This window comes from Dicentrarchus labrax, unplaced genomic scaffold (genome assembly GCF_905237075.1).
Source record: "Dicentrarchus labrax unplaced genomic scaffold, dlabrax2021, whole genome shotgun sequence".
Taxonomy (NCBI): domain Eukaryota; kingdom Metazoa; phylum Chordata; class Actinopteri; family Moronidae; genus Dicentrarchus; species Dicentrarchus labrax.
The window spans coordinates 20,922,184-20,940,893 of NW_026136705.1; the positions used below are offsets into that span (position 1 = coordinate 20,922,184).

Sequence of the window (18,710 nt, forward strand, 5' to 3'; positions counted from 1 at the left end):
TCCATATCACTGAATATATATATATATATATATATATGTAGATGTGTGTGTGTGTGTGTGTGTCTGTGTGCAAAAACAAATTAAAGACTTTGGTGATTTAGCTAAGCCACGGGTGGGTGGGGCGGGGCGGGGTGGCAGCAGGGGGAGGAGACAGTGCAGAGGAGAGAAAAACATTTGGCAGACCACGTTGCTCATCCTCCACGAGTTGCAGGCCTTCGTCCGTGTGTTCATTGCTAATGTACAGCGTGTATCGGTAACAAATAATGTTGAAATGCCTTCGATTGTGGAAAAGGAGTCCGACGAGGATGGGATTCGAACCCACGCGTGCAGAGCACAATGGATTAGCAGTCCATCGCCTTAACCACTCGGCCACCTCGTCCCGTATTCCATGTGTCAGGCAGTATTGGTAATTATTCATGCCCTATGTGGACATGTTACTATGATTTGTTTGTGTGTGTGATTGTATAGTCCAATGTCCTTGTGTTAGACGTACAGAGGTTGTTTTTTTACACGAACATTACGGCGTGAAGTACATGGTACAAGTCCGACGTTGCTACTTCGTGGTTGGTCAGTATCTCTATCAACCACAATATACGGCCTGTGATTGGTCGAGGGGCGGGCAGAACGTTGAATGAACACAGGAAGTGAGACAGCGTGAGACTGCAATTTGACGTTCGCCGCAGCTATTGAAGAAAATAAGGTAACAAGCTGTTGAGTTGGTATCCACCTTTTATAACTCTCGAAATGTACTAAATCGTAGCTAATCGTGCATAGAAATTAGCTGCATAATATTTGCGACTCATTTTTGTGCTTACAGGAGTTGTGGCAGTGTGTTAAAATGCTCCAAACACTCAGCAATCGTCTTAGCATTGACGCTAGGAGCTAACGTTGACGTTAACATTGAATTAGCTGATAGGAGTTAGCATGAAGATTTATTTCCAGTGTTTACTTTTAAAAAAAAAAAAAAATGCAGTCTCCGTGTTGCTCACTTTAAACGGGCTTTGAAAAAGAAAGGTTTATTTCGGCATCGCCATGTAGGTGCTGCACTTTTTTTTTTGTCAATTCGGCTGCATGTTTTCTTTCTTTTTTTTTTTTTTGCAGTTATTGGTGTGAATGGAAAGTGAAACAGAAATGTTAACTTATTTGTTCCTCTTGAATCTGTGCCATTGTCAGTTTGCTAGTTAGATCAAGGTTCAGGGACGAGCACCTGCTGGTCTCTTAAAAAGTTTTAATTCTATTGGATAGCTGTAATTTAAATAAAATCTTATCATGTGTTTACCTTTGGGCTGCCTCCCAGGTTTAACTTTAACTTATTACACGATATCTTGGACCTTTTGAATAACAATAAATCACTGCAATTAATCCAGGTTAATTCTTCAGAACAATAAGTATGTTAAACAAATCCCAAGAATGAATCAATGTTAGTGCTTTAACAATTATTAGTTGAGTATTATGAGAATATTGATAATCGGTGAATTATAAGGTGTTTTATATCATCGTATTTTGGATATCTTTGGGTTTTGGGCTGCAAGAAGAATACCAAAGCTTATATTCTTTATACAAAAAAAAATCCTACTTACCAAAAAACAAGTTAGAATCAAGAAGAACTTTTTACTGTTTTACCAGGACATGAGTATAACCGTTTTAAATGAGCATTTGTGTGTTACTGCACACAAGTTGCTTAACCACTGTAAAGCTTAGACAGGTGTGCAAACACTTCCTAGAGCTCACAGTTGAAAAATGAGAGAACAACCCCAATGCTGTAAACTCTAACATGCTTTTATCTCTTTATCCCATAATCTAATCCTGTTCTTTCATCTCTCTCATTTTTTTGGTCTTCCACCTTTCTTTCTCATCCCGTTTACATTTCCTCACTTCCCTTTCTCTACCTCATCCATTCCTATATCTCTCATTCTTTCCCTGACCCCACTTCTGTTCCCCTCTCTTAATTCAGTTCCTCAACATCAGTGTTAAACCTCAAACTGAAAATGGTGGACTCCCAGTACTACCTCCCAAATGACATTGGTGTCTCTGCACTCGACTGTGGCGAGGCCTTCCGTTTGCTTTCACCTCAGGAGCAGATGTACGCCCACTACCTGTCACGCGCTGCTTGGTATGTTACTTATGTCAGGGTGTAGCAAGTTCAAGTCGAGCAGTATTGAAATCAACCGAGATGCTTAATGGAATTACCACTGGAAAAATACATTTCTCACCTCATTTAAACAATAAAAACTTTAGTTTATTGGAGAACTGAAACCATGCTAAACCAAAAATGACCCTCTGCTGACTTAGGTATGGTGGTCTGGCTGTGTTGCTGCAGACGTCCCCAGAGTCGGCAAACATATTTGTCTTGCTGCAGAGGCTCTTCAGGAAGCAGACGCCTGCACAGCTGGAACAGGTCGCCACAGCAGCTGGACTCAGTGCTGAGGAGTACCAGGTATACAGTCCTTTGTCTTTGGCTTCTGGTTTCTGGTGCTGTCTTGACACGCCCTTTAATCCACAAACAAATGTAAACATATCTAAAGATGTTCATTTTGCCACACACCGGATGAAGAGGATTTTTATTATATTTTTTCTTGTGTGTGTTATTTAGGCCTTCTTGGTGTATGCAGCAGGTCTGTATGCCAACATGGGAAACTACAAGTCTTTCGGAGACACCAAGTTCATCCCAAATCTACCTAAGGTAAGAAGGCATCCTGTTTCAGGTGTGAAATCCAGTTCAGCTTTGCAAACAGATTTTATTGTGTCCACACCCTGACACAATAAGATCAACCCTCTTACAATATGTTGCAGTTTAATACACCACTGAATCAAAGTTAAATCAACACTCAATGCATAAAGCATAAACCCAATTTTTGAATATTGTATTGTACAAGTTGGTGTATTATATATGAACTGTACTCTTTTACTGCTGCTGAGACATATTAAATGATGTCTGCATCTGTGGTATGTCTGTGCAGGACAAGCTGAAAGCTCTGGTGAAGGCCAGCCAGGCATTCCAAGAGCAGCCCACTGAGATGGAGGCTCTGTGGGACAGCTGCTCATGTCTCCTCTACTCCCTGGAAGACAGACAGAAGCAGCTGGGGCTGGGCGACAAGGTGGGATCTTATATCATTTAATGCAGGGTTCAGGCTTTGACCAAACCTTTTTTTGTCAGGTAATATCTAATGAAATATCCATCCTGTTGTCGGGACTGAGATAGATTTGACAAATGTTAAGAGCACGTTTCAGAATCATAAACGCAGGTTTAGGGGACTGGAACGTTTTGTTCTTTCTGGCAGGTACGTCTGTTCTAATGCAAAAAGCCATCAGGAGTTGTTCTTGCTCTCGACCCCCGCTTTCTCATATTTGAGACGTGTTGGATAAATTTAATATTAAGTAGCAAATCAAATGCTCTGCAGGATGGTATTTCACATTGGCTGTCAACCCTTTAGGAAGCCACTGAACCCTAAATGTCCAGGGGGCACTACAGGTGACCTGGCACTGTGACCCCTATTATAAAGTGCTTGTCTCATGAAGTGTTTTTTCTTTGCTTTTCTTCAGGGAATTACCACCTACTTCTCAGGAAACTGCTGCCTGGAGGATGCTGAGCTGGCTCAGAAGTTCCTTGATTCGAAAGTAAGCTGAATTCACACCCAAAATGAGTCTTATTTCCACTGTTCTTTCCCCAGTCTCTTGTAATAACATGTTCTTTCTTTTCTTCTGCACTCTTTGACATCTCACTCTCTTCCTCGCTGCGCCTGATTGATGTTTTTCTTAGTTGTCCCCTGATTCGTCCCACCATTTTTAAGGTTCATCTCGCTCCTTCCTGGATCTCTGGTCTGATTTTGGCTTATTTATGGCTGTGTTCTTGTGGTTTTTCTCCAGAAACTGTCTGCTTACAACACCCGTCTGTTTAAGAAGGACAACGGAGGTAAAGCCTGCTATGAGGTGCGCCTGGCTTCAGCTGTGCAGAAAGGTCAGTAATTATAGTTTACACGAGAACCAGAATACGATTTATAAAGATTTACAACATTCACCATGATCAATATACATCACATGTCATGTAGACTCCTCATTTTATGCTAGAGTCATTCAAGCTTCTGAACTCAAATACATTATGACTACCTACAAATTGATGTTCAGAGATTTGTCCATCTAACTAATGATGCTACAGATTAAAGTGATTAAAACAATAAAAACGTACACTGTTGCTTCACAGACTGTGCAGTGGACGGGGAATGTGAGTCATGCTGCGGCAGCTTCAACTTTGAAGACAAAGAGTTCACTGTGAAGAGGGGAGACTATGCTAAACTCATGGAGAAAGTCAGCTCTAACCTCCAACAAGCACAGGTGAGAACAAGGGATATGGAATAACGTCAGCCTCCAGCCTGTCTTGTTTCAGCTCGATTGAAGTCAATAAAGCAGAATGAGTTTGTAATTGCCTCTTGAAATGAATGTATTGTGTATGTAAGAGTGAACGAATAAGTTGATTGCCTAAAAACGATTTCCCTGCCACGGTTCCCACTTTTGAAATGTTTGGTCTGTTTCCAAATGCTTAACACAGGCCTACGCTGCCAATGAAAACCAGAGAAAGATGCTTGAAGAGTACACGCGCAGCTTCACTTTTGGCTCAGTTGAAGCCCACAAAGAGGGCTCACGCTACTGGATCAAAGACAAGGGACCAATTGTTGAGAGGTGAGCCCACTGAAACATATCAAATACCTGCTTATTCCAAACATATTGAAATACTGCTCACTTGTATTAATCTCTGAAACCTTTCCTTCTCTGTTCTTCTCTCCTTGTTACACCTCCACTCTCTCTCTCCCCTCTCTCCTGCTCGCAGTTATATAGGTTTCATAGAGAGCTACAGAGACCCATTCGGCTCCAGAGGAGAGTTTGAAGGTAAGTACCACGGTGATTAAGAACAGCCATATTAACGTGTTTATTGGCATGCAAGCTGTGATCCCATGTTCTTCTTCAGGTTTTATTGCTGTGGTACAGAGCTGAAAACTATGAAGGGAATAATTATCATTGTAATTGAGCTACTTAATATAACTACTTTAGTAGATATATGCAGGTTGTAACTCCAGTAGGTGATTTTGTAGGTAATATTAAATTGTAGCAGTGATTACATTTTAGAAGGCCAACAACTGTAAAGGAAAAAGATAAATAATTCAAATTACAAGAGGGTTTATATTACTGTTGTGTCTTCAGGATTATTTAGAAGTTGTCTTTTTTTTCCTATCCATTCATGTCCTAACTTTGGAGTTGTTCCGTCTCCTCTAGGTTTCGTTGCGGTTGTGAACAAGGCGATGAGTGAACGTTTTGCCAAACTGGTGAGCTCAGCGGAAGTCTTGCTCCCCGAGCTGCCCTGGCCCAAAGAGTTTGAGAAAGACACTTTCCTTAAACCTGACTTCACCTCACTGGATGTTCTGACCTTCGCTGGGAGTGGAATACCAGCTGGCATCAACATCCCCAACTGTATGTACACTGAGACATGGAGTTATATATATATATATATAAATATTGCCTGTCTCACAGTATTGCACTTAAAGTACATTTGTGTGTTTTTGTATGTAGATGATGACATCAGACAGTCCGAGGGCTTTAAAAACGTGTCGCTAGGCAACGTGCTGGCTGTAGCCTATGCCACGCAAAAAGAAAAACTCACCTTTCTGGAGGAGGAGGACAAGGTAACACATGCAACTTCCTTGTCTCTTTCACGCCAGCCCTCATCTCTCTCACACACTTCCATAATTACTGTATACATTCTCGTGTGTGTGTTGTGTTTGCACTAGGATTTGTTTATCAAGTGGAAGGGACCTTCGTTCGAGGTGCAGGTTGGACTTCATGAGCTGTTGGGCCATGGAAGCGGCAAGCTCTTTGTCCAGGTGAGTCAAAACCTACTGCTGCTGCGCAATCACATCAGCACCAGAGAGCTACATTATTTATAGTCTCATGAATTTTGAATGCGCAACCACAGTAATGTGTTTAAATAATTTGCAATTAATCTGAAACAAACAGTTTTCATTTGACTTCCCTTGATACCTCAGTGATGCAAATTGAAACTCCCTGTTAAAATGTTGAATTTACTGATACTCCACTGAATCATCAGTGAGGAAATTAAACCTGATTTGGGTTTGTTTTGCTCCATCTCAGGACGACAAGGGCAAGTTCAACTTTGATCAGAGTAAGGTGACTAACCCAGAGACTGGAGAACCGGTGAGTGTGTTTGTGTGTAGACCCGTTTCTAAAGCTGTGTTCAGCTGGCAAACAGAGACTGAAGGTGTGAGTGTCTTTTTAGGTGTCCAGTTGGTACCGGGGCAGCGAGACGTGGGACAGTAAATTTTCCACGATCGCTTCCTCTTATGAAGAATGCCGTGCTGAGTGTGTTGGACTCTATCTGTGTCTCAACAAGCAAGTGCTCAGGTATATCATACACTCAGGATGATTATTCATATAATTTTGACAGAATATAATTTTTTTTTAGGGATACCTGATTTTCTTCCTTAGTTTGATGTTGGGTGGGGACTTTTAAGGGGCTTGATTTCAGAGTTTAAAAGTAGCTAAAATGCAAACTAGACACTGACATCAGCTGCTGAAGAACACTTTCATCACTCTCTGTTACAGAATGAGGACAAAGAGGAGGACTCCTTTCTTATTCCAGGCATTATGAAGCCATTTATGTTCGAGCTTTTGCCAGCAGACCGCTACTCATGCAGTTTTTTTTTTTTTTTTTTTTACATAGTTAAGACATTTAAAAGTTTCAGCTTCAGGCCATAGAGATGCTATGTTATTATTATGTGTCACAATATAGTGAAGAAGATGGAGTGGTTATTATTTCTGGTAAAGCCTGGATTATTTGTGGATGATTGCCTGCATTATAACCATTCCTTTGTGTGTGTATGTTCCAGTATTTTTGGCCATGAGGGTCAGGATGCGGAGGATGTGGTGTACGTCAACTGGCTCAGCATGGTTAGAGCTGGACTTTTGGGCCTGGAGTTCTACACACCTGAGAGCAAGAGCTGGAGACAGGTAATCTGTCTGCTCACCTAGTTTCATTTTCTCCATAACAAGATGTCTCTCTCAGTCTCTACTTGGACTGGTTCTCAACATGTAATAATGAACTATAACTTTCATTTATGTAGGACTTCAGCGATGCATAGTGTTGGGTGAACAGTGTTTACAAGACAAGTCATCATGCAGAACTTTAAGCATGTGTTTCTTACAAACTGACAGGCTCAGCTGTATGTCTGTGTTGTTTTATTATACAGCTTATAGTAAGTCTGTCTGTGTTTATATGAGTGTCAGGAGATGTATATAGTGTATGCGTATGTGTGTGTCTCAGGCTCACATGCAGGCACGTTTCGTGATCCTGCGTGTTCTGCTGGAGGCCGGGGAGGGACTGGTGGGCCTGGAGGAAGTTGCGGGACAGGACGGCAAACCTGACGCTCGAATTACATTGGACCGAAGCAAGATCCACACTGTGGGCAAGGACGCCATCCATAGGTTCCTTTGTAAACTGCAGGTATATCTATTCTTTTGGTTTGCATACAAGCAATTGAAATAAAGTAAATCTGGGCTTTGGGAAATTGGACATTTTGTTTATACTGTTACTTAGGCTTGCTATAAAAACAGTTAATGGTAGAATCAATTGTAACTGAAAAATGAATTGATAATGAAAATAACTGCTTCACAATAACAAATCCAATGCAATAACCAACTTCTCAAGTTTCTGTGTTCCCTTAAATTTTATCTTGTTCAGTCAAATCCGTCATAAAATTGTTTTTATTCATATGTGATTTAATATGGCAATGCTGCATGGTGATCATAGTGGGTCAGATTGTGAGCCAACATGTCGCTAACCTGATTTCACTGTTCTGCAGGTCTTGAAGTCAACGGCAGATGTCGAAGGAGGCAGGGCTCTCTATGACGGTTACTCCACTGTCAGCGACAGCGGCGCTCACAACTTCTTGCGTCTCCGCGAGACCATACTGCTGAGGAAGGAAGCTCGTAAGATGTTTGTCCAGGCCAACACCAAAGTCAATGGTATGTATCTGTACCTGTTATCGGGGGTTTTCACATGTGTAGAAGTAATTGTAGATTCTTGCACTATTAGAGTTAATTGTTGAGTGTGTGTCTGTCTCTGTGGGGTTCCCAGGGGACAGCATAGAGCTGGTGGAATATGAAGGAAGCGCAGCAGGTTTGATTCGCTCCTTCACTGAGCGATTCCAGGACGACGCAGAGCAGCTGGAGGCCGACCTTTTGGAGATGAGCAAAAGAGACGCCCCCTGTTGGTGTTGATGGATCGATGGATGGTTGATCTGCTACAGAGGCTTCAAAAATACCAACTGAAATCAAATTTCTTTTTTTAACCATATGTCAAATGCAAACTGATTCTTACTGGATACACACAACACAAAAAATGGCAAAATGATCCAAATCTTTTTAGAAGACACTTCTGACAGATTAAACTTCATACTTCAAAATAAAGCCATAACACAAGAACAGATCTGCCAAAGACACCAGCCACAGTTTTTTTTCCAGCCCAATGTCAGGTCTGTCTTTGATAACAGGATCAAATACAAATAAATGAGCTGATAATTAAAACCACACTATCACTCTTTTAGATGCACACATTCTTCTAATGAGAAGATTTGATAATTGTCTGTTAAACCAATGCTGCCTGACAATAAAAATGGTTCCTGGGTATAAACGTGTATGCAAGTGACTATAGATAGTTCTCACTTTCTAATCTTGACAAAGTCAAAAATTGGTTTTAAATCTTCACAGAATGAACATTATGATCATTACATTGTGTCTGTACTGGAAACTATGCTTGTGGACGGACGTTAAAATGATTCCATCTTTACAGTTTGTCCAGCTTTGTTGATGATTGGCAGGTTAAAGCTGTTAACTAGCAAAAACAAAAAAACACTTTTTGCTTACTTGACTGTATAAAATCCTAAAAAAAAAGAAATGTGGTGTTGAATCTGCACAAATAAAACTTGTTTGATAAGATCTTAGTGGTATTTTATTTCTAACAGAACCATAGGAAAGTCACTCATTTATTTCACCCACAAATCTGAGATTGACTTTATGTATATTTTAATAAAATAAGAAATTAGCTGATGATTGAAGTTAGACATTAATTACTGACTTCTACGTTTACTCTAAAAGATATCACTGTAGGAAGACTTGGGGGTTTCCTATACAAGAAATTAAAATGAAACGGCTAAAGCCTCTACAATATACTGGGATTGTGGACAATTGCAATTCAACATTTTCTCCCACAAGCAACCAGAATAATGTCTCTGAACCACACAAGTGTGTAAGATTTAGTAGCATCTAGTGGTGATGTTGCAGATTACAACTGAACACTGCTAGCAACTGAATTTGATTCCCTGGGAATGACAATAGGCAGTGAAGTGTGTAGGAGAAACTATTGTGTGCTCTGAGCTACTGTATAAACATGGCGGACTGGAAGGGGACCCACAGCATCTGTAGATAAAAAATCACCTCATTCTAAGGTAACAAAGACACAGCGAGTCCTATATTCAATATAATAATAATATAATTAAAACATACCTGTGAATATTATATTTCTTTTCTGCCAATAGATCCTCCTAAATGTTCCACACTGAACCTAAATAGTTCCACACTAAATATTGGTACCTTTAGACAGAAACTTTAATATTTAATATAATTAAGCAGGATGATTCATATAATCCTATTTTATGTTTATTCATTGTCCTACAATGTATCTGCTACTTTTATTTTGGTGGTAACACCATAGCAAATATTGAAATCGGATTTTTATTTGTACCTTTTGATGCAAAAAGAAAAGGTTACTGTGGACTACCAAACTCAAGAAAGTTTCAAGTCTGCAATTTTTAATTTAATTTTCAGAAAAAAACTGATATTAAAGGTAACAAAACTGTCGGGTCACAAATCAGTCTGGGGAATACTTAAGAAAATGGTTGACAATAAGGCATAAAAAAGCTACAGCTGCAGTTAAAACATGCAAACAAACAGTATCGTCATTAAAATCTTTGGTTTTGTAACTTATTTACTTTTTTTTTTACCAAACAATTCTACAAAATGCTTCATGACATCACGTCATTGAGTTCCAGTTCAAAATGTTTGTTCGCTAGAGGCTTGTACCGTTGTCCTGTTTGTGGGATGAGTGAGGTGAAGTCTCTGCTGCCCCCTCAAAACTACTTAAGGAGCTGCAGCTGTCAGTGTCCCTTAGAGAAGCAGCATTCATCTGTAAAACCAGACCCTCTTCCTCACTTGTATCATCATCCTCATCCTTATCTCCACCTGCCCCCTCCTCCTCCTCAGCCTCTCCCTCCGATCTCTGCTGATCTGGTCTTGAAGGAGCAGCGTGTGTGCGATAGGCCTGCTCTGCCATCTGAGAGAAGGACAGAGAGGTGAAGGGGGAGAGAGAGAAGGGGACTTTAGGAGAAGGAGATGGGGACTGATGAGGCGAAAGAGAGGGCGAAGCGCTGGGTGAGCGGTTAGGAGAGAGGGAAAAGGGAACCTTGGGAGAAAGAGATGGGGACTGATAAGGCGAGAGAGAGGGCGAAGCACTGGGTGAGTTATGTGGAGAGAGGGAAAAGGGAACCTTGCGAGAAAGAGATGGGGACTGATATGGCGAGAGGGAGGGAAAGTCACAAGGAGAGACGGACGAAGATACTTTGGGAAACAGGGGAGGTGCTTTGGGAGAAGCAGATGGGGAGAGGTAAGGAGAGAGTATGGGAGAATGGGAGGAATTGATCATCAGAGAGGGCTGCATGTAGTCTGAATCATCTGGAAGATTCTCCATTACTGCTGGCAGCTGAGCCGTAGCCTCCGATCCTGGGGCTCCAGATTTACCTTGGCCTGGTTCCATCTGTGTTTGGCCTGGATCCTGCATCTCAGGCTGGAAGTGAGGAGTTGCTGATGCAGGCTGAACTTGGGCCTCACTAGGGGTGTCCTGTGCCTGTATCACAGGCTGGGACTGGGAGTCCTGAACTTTTGGACCAATCTGAGTGGCTTGACTTGGGACTTGGGCTTGTCCCAATTTCCGGGCTTTACATTTACCTTTGGTTTTGGGCATGAGAGGTGGTGGAGGAGGAGGAGCAAGCGGCGGCGACAGAAGGGTCGATGTCTCTGTGGAAATTCGAACTTTGAGGCTGTGTTTGAACATGCGGCGTCTGGACAAACTGTTCTGGGACTGCAGGAAAAGGGGGTTGATGAAGCAGAGGGCGCCCAGGCCGGACCCACAGTCCAGCTCTCGGGGGCTTCGCGTCGTGATCGGACAAAACTCGTGGAACAGGGTGGCCGGACCCGAGTGTTTGGTGGAAGCGCTGGATTCTGTGTTGAGCAGGCTCTCTGCGTTGGGCTGGCGAGCTGAATCAGGCTGAGCTGCAGAGCTCGTTGGCGGGGCAGACGTGGGCGGGGCCGAGGGTAAAACATCTGGCTTCTTGTTCTCGTCCCGTGGCCCACGGATGTTTAGGTGGGACCTCCAGAATTCTATAAAACAAGATAGATGTAATTTTCAATTAATTGGTCAATTTTGAGCAACTACCATATGTGTATTCTATCTGTGCTGTGATGTGCACAAAATATTACCTCAGCACAACTTTAGAACCATATAATCTAAAAATTGGTTCATCGTATCATGCAAAACCTAGGTCAAACATGAAAAAAGGAGTTAATTTGCTAAAAAATGACATTTCATATAGAAAAAGTAATTAAGAAGAGTACATTTCATGGCAATATATTCTGTTGATTATACTATGATTCATCAATAAAACCTAACTTTGACTTAGTTTCTCAGTCTACTGATGAACAAAAATACCTACACACACAATTTTCCAGTGTTTATGTTTCTTACCCAGCAGCTGGGAGGTAATTACTGTAAGTATAGTATGTGCGCAGCTTGTGTAAATAAATCCTTTAAGGCTCGTGTCTTTGAGGTTGAGATTACAAAATCTGCTGTCAGGAAACAAGGAGTTGTGTTCACCAACCTATTCCCATATGTGAGATGGACTCCAGCTCTTTGTGGGATGTTGCCTTTGCAATGGCTTCAGGAAGCTCCAGAGGGAAGGGTAATACATCTCTGACACACAGACAAAATATAATATTAACACTAACATTAGTTCTTGCAGGTGAATACATAAATACAGACAATGATCGATGTAGAAAAGGAGGAAAAACTGATGTTAAAATGCCGTCGAAATGAAGGTAAGAAAAATAGACAAAGAAAAGGATGATAGAGAACAGTTAATGAAGAAGGTTTAAATGAAGACCAGATGAGGCAAATGAGAATGAGGAAGAGATTTTACCTGCTGACACAGTAGAAGGAAATTAGTCTTGGGAGATCTGGAAAGCTGATGGCTGAAGTCTCCAGAGACAGAGCTGGGGGTGAGGAAAAATCAAAGGTGAGAGAGGGGGAGAAGGGCAGTTAGTGTCAACAATGTGGTTGTACTGCCTCCTGGGTCTTATTACTGGGACACTGGGTGTGTGGGCATAATGTCAAAATACTTTGAAACACTGAAAGTTATGTTCCCTTTTTATCTAAAAACCAATATGTATATACGATACTGTGTAATACTGGAGCAAAGCTGTGTTAAAGGACCATACCAGTACATTTTATAAAGTGTACATAAGCTTTTTCATTTCAGCATTAAAGTAAAGGGACTTTCAGGGAAAAACAGGACCAGTTACTTTATAAGATGTTATAAATACTGTAAAGCATCCATGATTAGTGGTCAATGGACTGACATAGGTACAGTAATTAGTTACAGCTTGGAACTTGTGTGAAATGTGTGGAATCAAGCGTGTTTTGTTTGGGTAACCAAAGAAAAGTATATACATGGCAACCTGCTAGTGCACTCAGTCAAGATCTTCACATGTGAGTCAACATGTATGACTAAACATTTCTGTTCCAAAGGAAAGGGAGTCAGCCAGTCAGACTGGTTGGTTGGTCAGACACAAAAATCACACAGTCTCTTACTGGATTGTTCCTCCCTGATACCAAACTGCTGAACGAAGGATGGCACGCTGTCATCCGCCAAACGGAGACAGAGCACATTCTTCTGGGATGTGCGAGACCTACGCACCAGGAACGTCTGCAGGACAACGCAACTGATTACTGAGTGAATTTGTGAGTGTGTAGAACATGTAAAGAGAAGGAAAAGAGTTATACAATGTGTAATGTGTGTGTGTTCAGTACTGTGTAATATCAAGTGTATGTGGCTCTGACCCCAGGAGGCTCCCTCTGAAGTATGTGCAGAGCAGTGGCAGGGTTGATTGACAGCTGAAGCCAGACAGGAACTGTGAGCAGGAGACGGTCCAGTACGCTGATGCTTCTCAGAGATCCCCGTCCCCTTTGATGACCCAAGGACTTGCACTTCGTGGGCTCTGGGAAGTCATACAGAGGCTCTTCTTGCTGTGCCATCTGCACACACAGACAGACAGCAAGAAGTACACATGCTCATTTACTGATCCTGCACTCCCATAGTTAATGCATCCCACAGGTGCTTATTTTCTGTCCCTGTGGCTCACATTCACAAAAGGAAGATGGGTGGGATGGCTGCACACACACAGACACAGACACACACCTGTGTAATACTGTGTGGGTGCTATGTGATTTCCGGTGTTGTTGGATTGGACGTGCTACGGTAAGCGTACTCACTTCTCGGTTGTACTTCCTGCTCTGTTACACTGTTTGGTGTGTAGTTAGTGAAGCTAAATATAAATTAGTTTTACTCGTTACAGCGGTTATTTACCCGCTTAACATTTAAACGTAGACTAGTTCTACTTAAACACTTGGAGTTTCTCCCTTTTAGGGACTTTTCACTACTTTCAAGTTTTTCATACACTCTAGTTTCATTAGATTAGAGTTAGCTATGGCTTCTCCTCTCCCTCTCCTTGTCTGCTAGTGTTTGTTGTTATTCCTCTGCCTCCTTTAAAGATAATGGTACCTGTATTAAATGTAGTTTATTTACTGCGCTGGAGGCGAGGCTTAGTGAGTTAGAGGAACGGCACCGCACCACTGAGATATCTTTAGCCGCTATAGTTAGCCAGCCCCGGTAGCCGGTGCGGTCCGACCGAAGGTAGCTTCTGTTAGCTCTGTAGATCCCCCGGTAGTTCCCGAGCAGCCGGGAAGACAGGGAGGCTGGGTGACTGAGCGAAGGAAAAAAAAAAAGGGAAAACCCCAAAGCACCACCAACCGCTTCACGTTTCTAATACATTTTCCCTCTCAGCGATACACCCGCTGAGGAACCAACTCTGGTTATTGGCAGCTCCATAGTCAGAAACGTGAAGTTAGTGAAGCCAGCGGTCATAGTTAAATGACCCTGGGGGGGACATTGAATCAAATTTAAAACTGCTGGCTAAAGATAAACGTAAATACAGTAGATTGTTATCCACGTCGGCGGTAACGACACCCGTTTACGCCAATCGGAGGTCACTAAGATTAATGTGGAGTCGGTGTGTAACTATGCTAAGACAATGTCGGACACCGTAGTTTTTTTTCGACCCCTCCCCATGTGACCAGTGATGACATGTATAGCCGCATGTCGTATTCCACCGCTGGCTGTCGAGGTGGTGTCCAGAAACGATGTGGGCTTATTGATAACTGGAAGCCTTTTGGGGAAAACCTGGTCTGATTAGGAGAGACGGCATCCATCCCACTTTGGACGGAGCGGCTCTCTTATCTAGAAATATGGCGAAGTTTATCTCTAAAACCTGACAGTCCAAGTAAGGACCAGGAAGCAGAGCTGCTGTCTTACACACTCTTCTCCGCTTTTTTTTAAAAAGTCACCCACCCAAAACCCCATAGGGAGACTGTGTCTGTCCCCGACCACCTAAACTATTTAAAGAAATAAAAACAAGAGGAGTTCAACATAAAATCTAATAAAAATTAAAACCAACTCCTCAGTAGCACAAAATAAGAGAATGAAATGTGGGCTGTTAAATATCAGGTCTCTGTCCTCTAAAGTGTTCTAGTGAATGAATTAATATCAGATTATGATATTGATTTACTTTGTCTTACTGAGACCTGGTTGTCCCACGAGGAGTATGTTCCTAAATGAATCCACCCCCCAAAATTAAAAATAAAATTCCCCGAGGCAAAGGCCGAGGGGGGGGAGGAAAAAAAAAATATTATTTGAGGTTTTAATGGACCCTAAACCTAAACTAAATTATAATTCATTTGAAAGCCTTGTTCTTAGTCTTTCTCACCCAAACTAAAACTAGCATTTGTTATAGGTTTCTGAATTTTCAGAGTTTCTATCAAGCTTAGTCCTTAAATCAGATAAAGTAATTATTGTAGGTGATTTTAATATTCATGTGGATGTTGACAATGACAGCCTTAGTAATGCATTTATATCATTAATAGACTCAATTGGCTTCTGTCAGAGTGTAAATAAACCAACTCATTGTTTTAATCACACTCTTGACCTTGTTTTATCATATGGCATTGATATTGAACATTTAATAGTCTTCCCATAATCCTTTCCTATCTGACCATTATTTAGTAACTTTTGAATTCATACTATTAGATTATAAGCCATTAGGCAAAACTTCCTACAATGTTTTCTGACAGTGCTGTAGCTAAATTTAAGGAGGAGATTCCTTCAGTGTTTAATTCAATGCCATGTCTGAATTTAACAGAGTCCTATAACAACTTTAGTCCCTCTGAAATTGATAATCTTGTCGATAGTGCTACAGGCTCACTACGATCAACATTAGACTATCGTCCTATAAAAGGAAATTATTAAAACATAGGAGACTAGCACCTTGGTATAACCACCAAACCCCCAGTTAAAAAAAAAAGCTAGAAAAATTAAAAAAAAAAACAATTTAAAAAAAAATTGGCAGATGATCTTAAGTTTATAGAGGCCCTCTACGTTTTAGAAGAAAATAAGAACAACCCTAGGTTCCCCTCCCCCCCTCTACCCCGCCGAGAAAAAAAAAAAACCCCTCTCCCCCCAAAACCCCATAAACAAAAAAAAAAAAAAAAAATAAAAAACTTTTTTTTTTAAAAAAATAATATTATTAAAAAAAAAAAAAAAAAAAAAAAACAAAAAAAAAAAAAAACAAGTTCGGGACTCTGTCAATGTAAACTTAGATGTATATTTAGACTGTTTTTTTCTATCGTTTCAGTTAATAAACTTCTCGGCCATCAACCTGTTGTTAGACCCGATCCCAACTAGGCTGCTTAAAAAATTTTTCTTATTTGTTTTTTATTATAAATATTTTTTTTAAAAAAAGTCCTTTAAATAGTGTAATTAAACCCTTCTTAAAAGTCTACTCTTGCCCGGGTTTTGACTATGCCGATTCTACCTCCGTTCCTCTCTAAGATTCTGGAAAGTAGTCGCCAGGTTGTGTGACTTTCTACTAGTTTTTTGAGGATTTTCGTCGGATTTGGTTCTCTGCCAGGACAGCTCTGGTTAAGTTAATAATGACCTTCTGACTGCTTCTGACATGGACTTGTCTCTGTACTTGTATTATTAGATCTTAGTGCTGCATTTGCACCATTGACCATGATATTCTTTTACAGGACTTGGCATCAAATTGGCTTAAAGAACTGCCCTAACCTGGTTTAGTCATACTTATCAGATCGTACTCGTTTGTCATGTTAACGATGATCCTCCATAAATACTAAAGTTAGTCTGGGTTCCCAGGTTCTGTACTTGGACCAATACTATTTACTTTATATATGCTCCCTTTAGGCAACATTTTGGGAATCACCCATTAACTTTCACTGTTATGCAGATGATCGCAGTTATATCTTCATCAACCCAATGAAATTAATCATTATCTAATTACAACATGTCTTAGGACATAAATCCTGGATGACCTGCATTTTTGATGTTAAACTCGAAAACCGAATCTTGTTCTTGGCCCCAAAACCTTAGAGACTCTTGTCTAAAGATATAGTCACTCTAGATGGCATTAACTTGGCCTCTAGACCACTGTCGGATCTTGGGTTCTCTTTGATCAGGATTTGTCATTTAACTCCCTAGCAGACCTCTGGGACTGCCTTCTTTCATTACGTAATATTAGAAAATTAGACACATACTATCCAGACAGATGCAGAAAACTAATCCATGCATTTGTTACTTCAAGGCTGGATTCTGCACTCTTTATTATCAGGTTGCCCCAATAAGTCCATTAAAACGCTCCATTATTCAGAACGCTGCAGCACGGTACTGACAGGAACTAGAAAAGAGATCACATCTCTCCTGTACTAGCTACTCTGCATTGGCTCCCTATAAAATGTAGAATTGATTTAAAATACTCCTCCTCACCTATAAAGCTCTCTGGTCGGCCTTTTCTTAAAGGCTCATAGTCCCTTTCCACTGCCTACGTTTCTGAATGCTGGGCTACTTGTGGTTCCTATAGTCTCTAAAGTAGACGGGCCAGGCCTTCGTTCCGCTCCTCCCTGTGGAACCGGCTTCCGTTGTGGTTCGGGGGCGACCCTCCCCTTTCAGAGTAGGCTTAGACTCCTCTTTGATAAAGCTTATAGTTGGGCTGGATCGGGGTCCGACCATCCTGTTTGGTTAGGCCTGACTTGGGGATTTCCTGGTGCCTGGCTACTCTCTCCTCCTTCTGCACTTTCATGTACCTTTAATGCATGTTACTACTCCACTCTCCCGGGTTCTGTGCTTTCGTCTGCGGTTCTTGGTCCTGGTGGGCCTCCTGCCATGGTCCTGTTGCTGCCTTGCATACGTTGTTGCTGTGCCCTGTGTCTGTGTCGCCCCCCCCCCCCCCCCCCACTGGTGGACAGCGCCACCCCCGCCGGGGATCTGTCCGGTTTCTGCCTTTAACAGGGTTTTTTTGCCCTTGTCGCGTGCTTGCTCTGGTGGTCTGTTGGGTCTCTGTATTATGTTGTTCGGTCTGACCTGCTCATTTGAAGTGTCCTGGTAACTTCTGTATGATTGGCGCTATACAAATATTGATTGATTTGAATTAATAAATCTACCTGGATTGGGACAGCAAGTCTAGACTTGGTAAAGTGCAGCAGCTCAGACACAGCTTAAAATGAAATAGGACGCTATGGGAAACATAAAAAAACAAAACATATAGGCACACAAACAGGATAGAAACACGCCACAGAAGGCGGTGTTATAATAAATATTAAAATAAAGACTCGATATTGGCTTGAGGCTATTATTCTGAACGTTTCAAAACTCTGTCTCCCTACATGTCAACATCTGCCTGGATCCGCAGTGCACATTCCTGTAAAACTACAGATTTCCTCTTGAAGCTATGCTGCTTCCTGCTGTACAATCACACAACTTGTTACATCTAACATGTGTACTGCGGAATTCTCATTTCAACATTACCAGAGTCGTTGTTTACCTCTTTGCCCGATCCTTCTTCCTTTTTCCCCCTTCCTCTTATCCCCTCCGGCTCCTCTTTATGATGGCATGATCCTTCCTCACCAGTTCAACTTTACCACGATGAAAAGTCAACTTATCTTTCACTTCGGCCAGTCATAACCTGTGTTTCCAAATCCGGAGCTTCTTCTTTGGCTCCTCCTCCCCTCCCACCTGGAAACAAAGACGTCATCATCCTGTCATACTGTATGACATTAGAGCTGGACTCGTGTTTGAAACGGAATAATAATTATAATAATCCTTATAATTAATAATAATAATAATAATAATAATAATAATAATAATAATAATAATACTGTAGTTAGGCCTGACTAAAAGTAGTTTAACTTA

At 41.4% G+C, this 18,710-nt stretch overlaps 2 protein-coding genes and 1 non-coding gene across 5 annotated transcripts; 1 reads left to right on the forward strand and 2 right to left on the reverse strand.

Annotated features, from left to right (window-relative positions):
* Positions 1-186: 186 nt before the first annotated feature.
* Positions 187-9,003, forward strand: dpp3 (dipeptidyl-peptidase 3). 2 transcript variants are annotated; one of them, XM_051399940.1, is made up of 19 exons: positions 187-406; positions 1,955-2,113; positions 2,293-2,437; positions 2,594-2,683; positions 2,961-3,098; positions 3,544-3,618; positions 3,868-3,958; positions 4,202-4,332; positions 4,547-4,677; positions 4,826-4,884; positions 5,269-5,463; positions 5,563-5,675; positions 5,781-5,873; positions 6,142-6,204; positions 6,287-6,411; positions 6,897-7,017; positions 7,331-7,510; positions 7,869-8,031; positions 8,144-9,003. In XM_051399940.1, exons 1-19 carry the CDS (start codon positions 264-266, stop codon positions 8,284-8,286), a joined length of 2,358 nt encoding a protein of 785 aa, XP_051255900.1. In that variant the 5' UTR covers positions 187-263; the 3' UTR covers positions 8,287-9,003. The 2 variants fall into 2 exon arrangements, with proteins under 2 accessions (XP_051255900.1, XP_051255901.1); XM_051399941.1 differs by lacking the exon at positions 187-406 and adding an exon at positions 591-700.
* trnas-gcu (transfer RNA serine (anticodon GCU)) lies at positions 298-379 on the reverse strand. Its single transcript has one exon. It is a non-coding gene; the product is annotated as a tRNA-Ser (tRNA).
* An 855-nt stretch (positions 9,004-9,858) lies between the features above and the next one.
* Positions 9,859-18,531, reverse strand: LOC127363477 (ras and Rab interactor 3). 2 transcript variants are annotated; one of them, XM_051399942.1, is made up of 6 exons: positions 18,343-18,531; positions 13,235-13,429; positions 12,986-13,100; positions 12,315-12,387; positions 11,997-12,088; positions 9,859-11,499 (listed from the first exon to the last, which is right to left on the reverse strand). In XM_051399942.1, exons 2-6 carry the CDS (start codon positions 13,427-13,429, stop codon positions 10,133-10,135), a joined length of 1,842 nt encoding a protein of 613 aa, XP_051255902.1. In that variant the 5' UTR covers positions 18,343-18,531; the 3' UTR covers positions 9,859-10,132. The 2 variants fall into 2 exon arrangements, with proteins under 2 accessions (XP_051255902.1, XP_051255903.1); XM_051399943.1 differs by having other exon boundaries at positions 18,327-18,531.
* Between the last annotated feature and the right edge of the window lie 179 nt (positions 18,532-18,710).

Excerpts from the sequence above, each read along its gene's own strand:
- dpp3 (XM_051399940.1), top strand. The coding sequence starts at position 264 with ATGTTGAAATGCCTTCGATTGTGGAAAAGGAGTCCGACGAGGATGGGA. Across the intron at positions 3,099-3,543 it reads AGCTGGGGCTGGGCGACAAG|GGAATTACCACCTACTTCTC; the intron begins GTGGGATCTTAT and ends GCTTTTCTTCAG. Across the intron at positions 5,464-5,562 it reads TGGCATCAACATCCCCAACT|ATGATGACATCAGACAGTCC; the intron begins GTATGTACACTG and ends TTTTGTATGTAG.
- LOC127363477 (XM_051399942.1), bottom strand. The coding sequence starts at position 13,429 with ATGGCACAGCAAGAAGAGCCTCTGTATGACTTCCCAGAGCCCACGAAG. Across the intron at positions 12,388-12,985 it reads TATCAGGGAGGAACAATCCA|CTCTGTCTCTGGAGACTTCA; the intron begins GTAAGAGACTGT and ends CCTCACCCCCAG. Across the intron at positions 12,089-12,314 it reads TCCTTCTACTGTGTCAGCAG|AGATGTATTACCCTTCCCTC; the intron begins GTAAAATCTCTT and ends TCTGTGTGTCAG.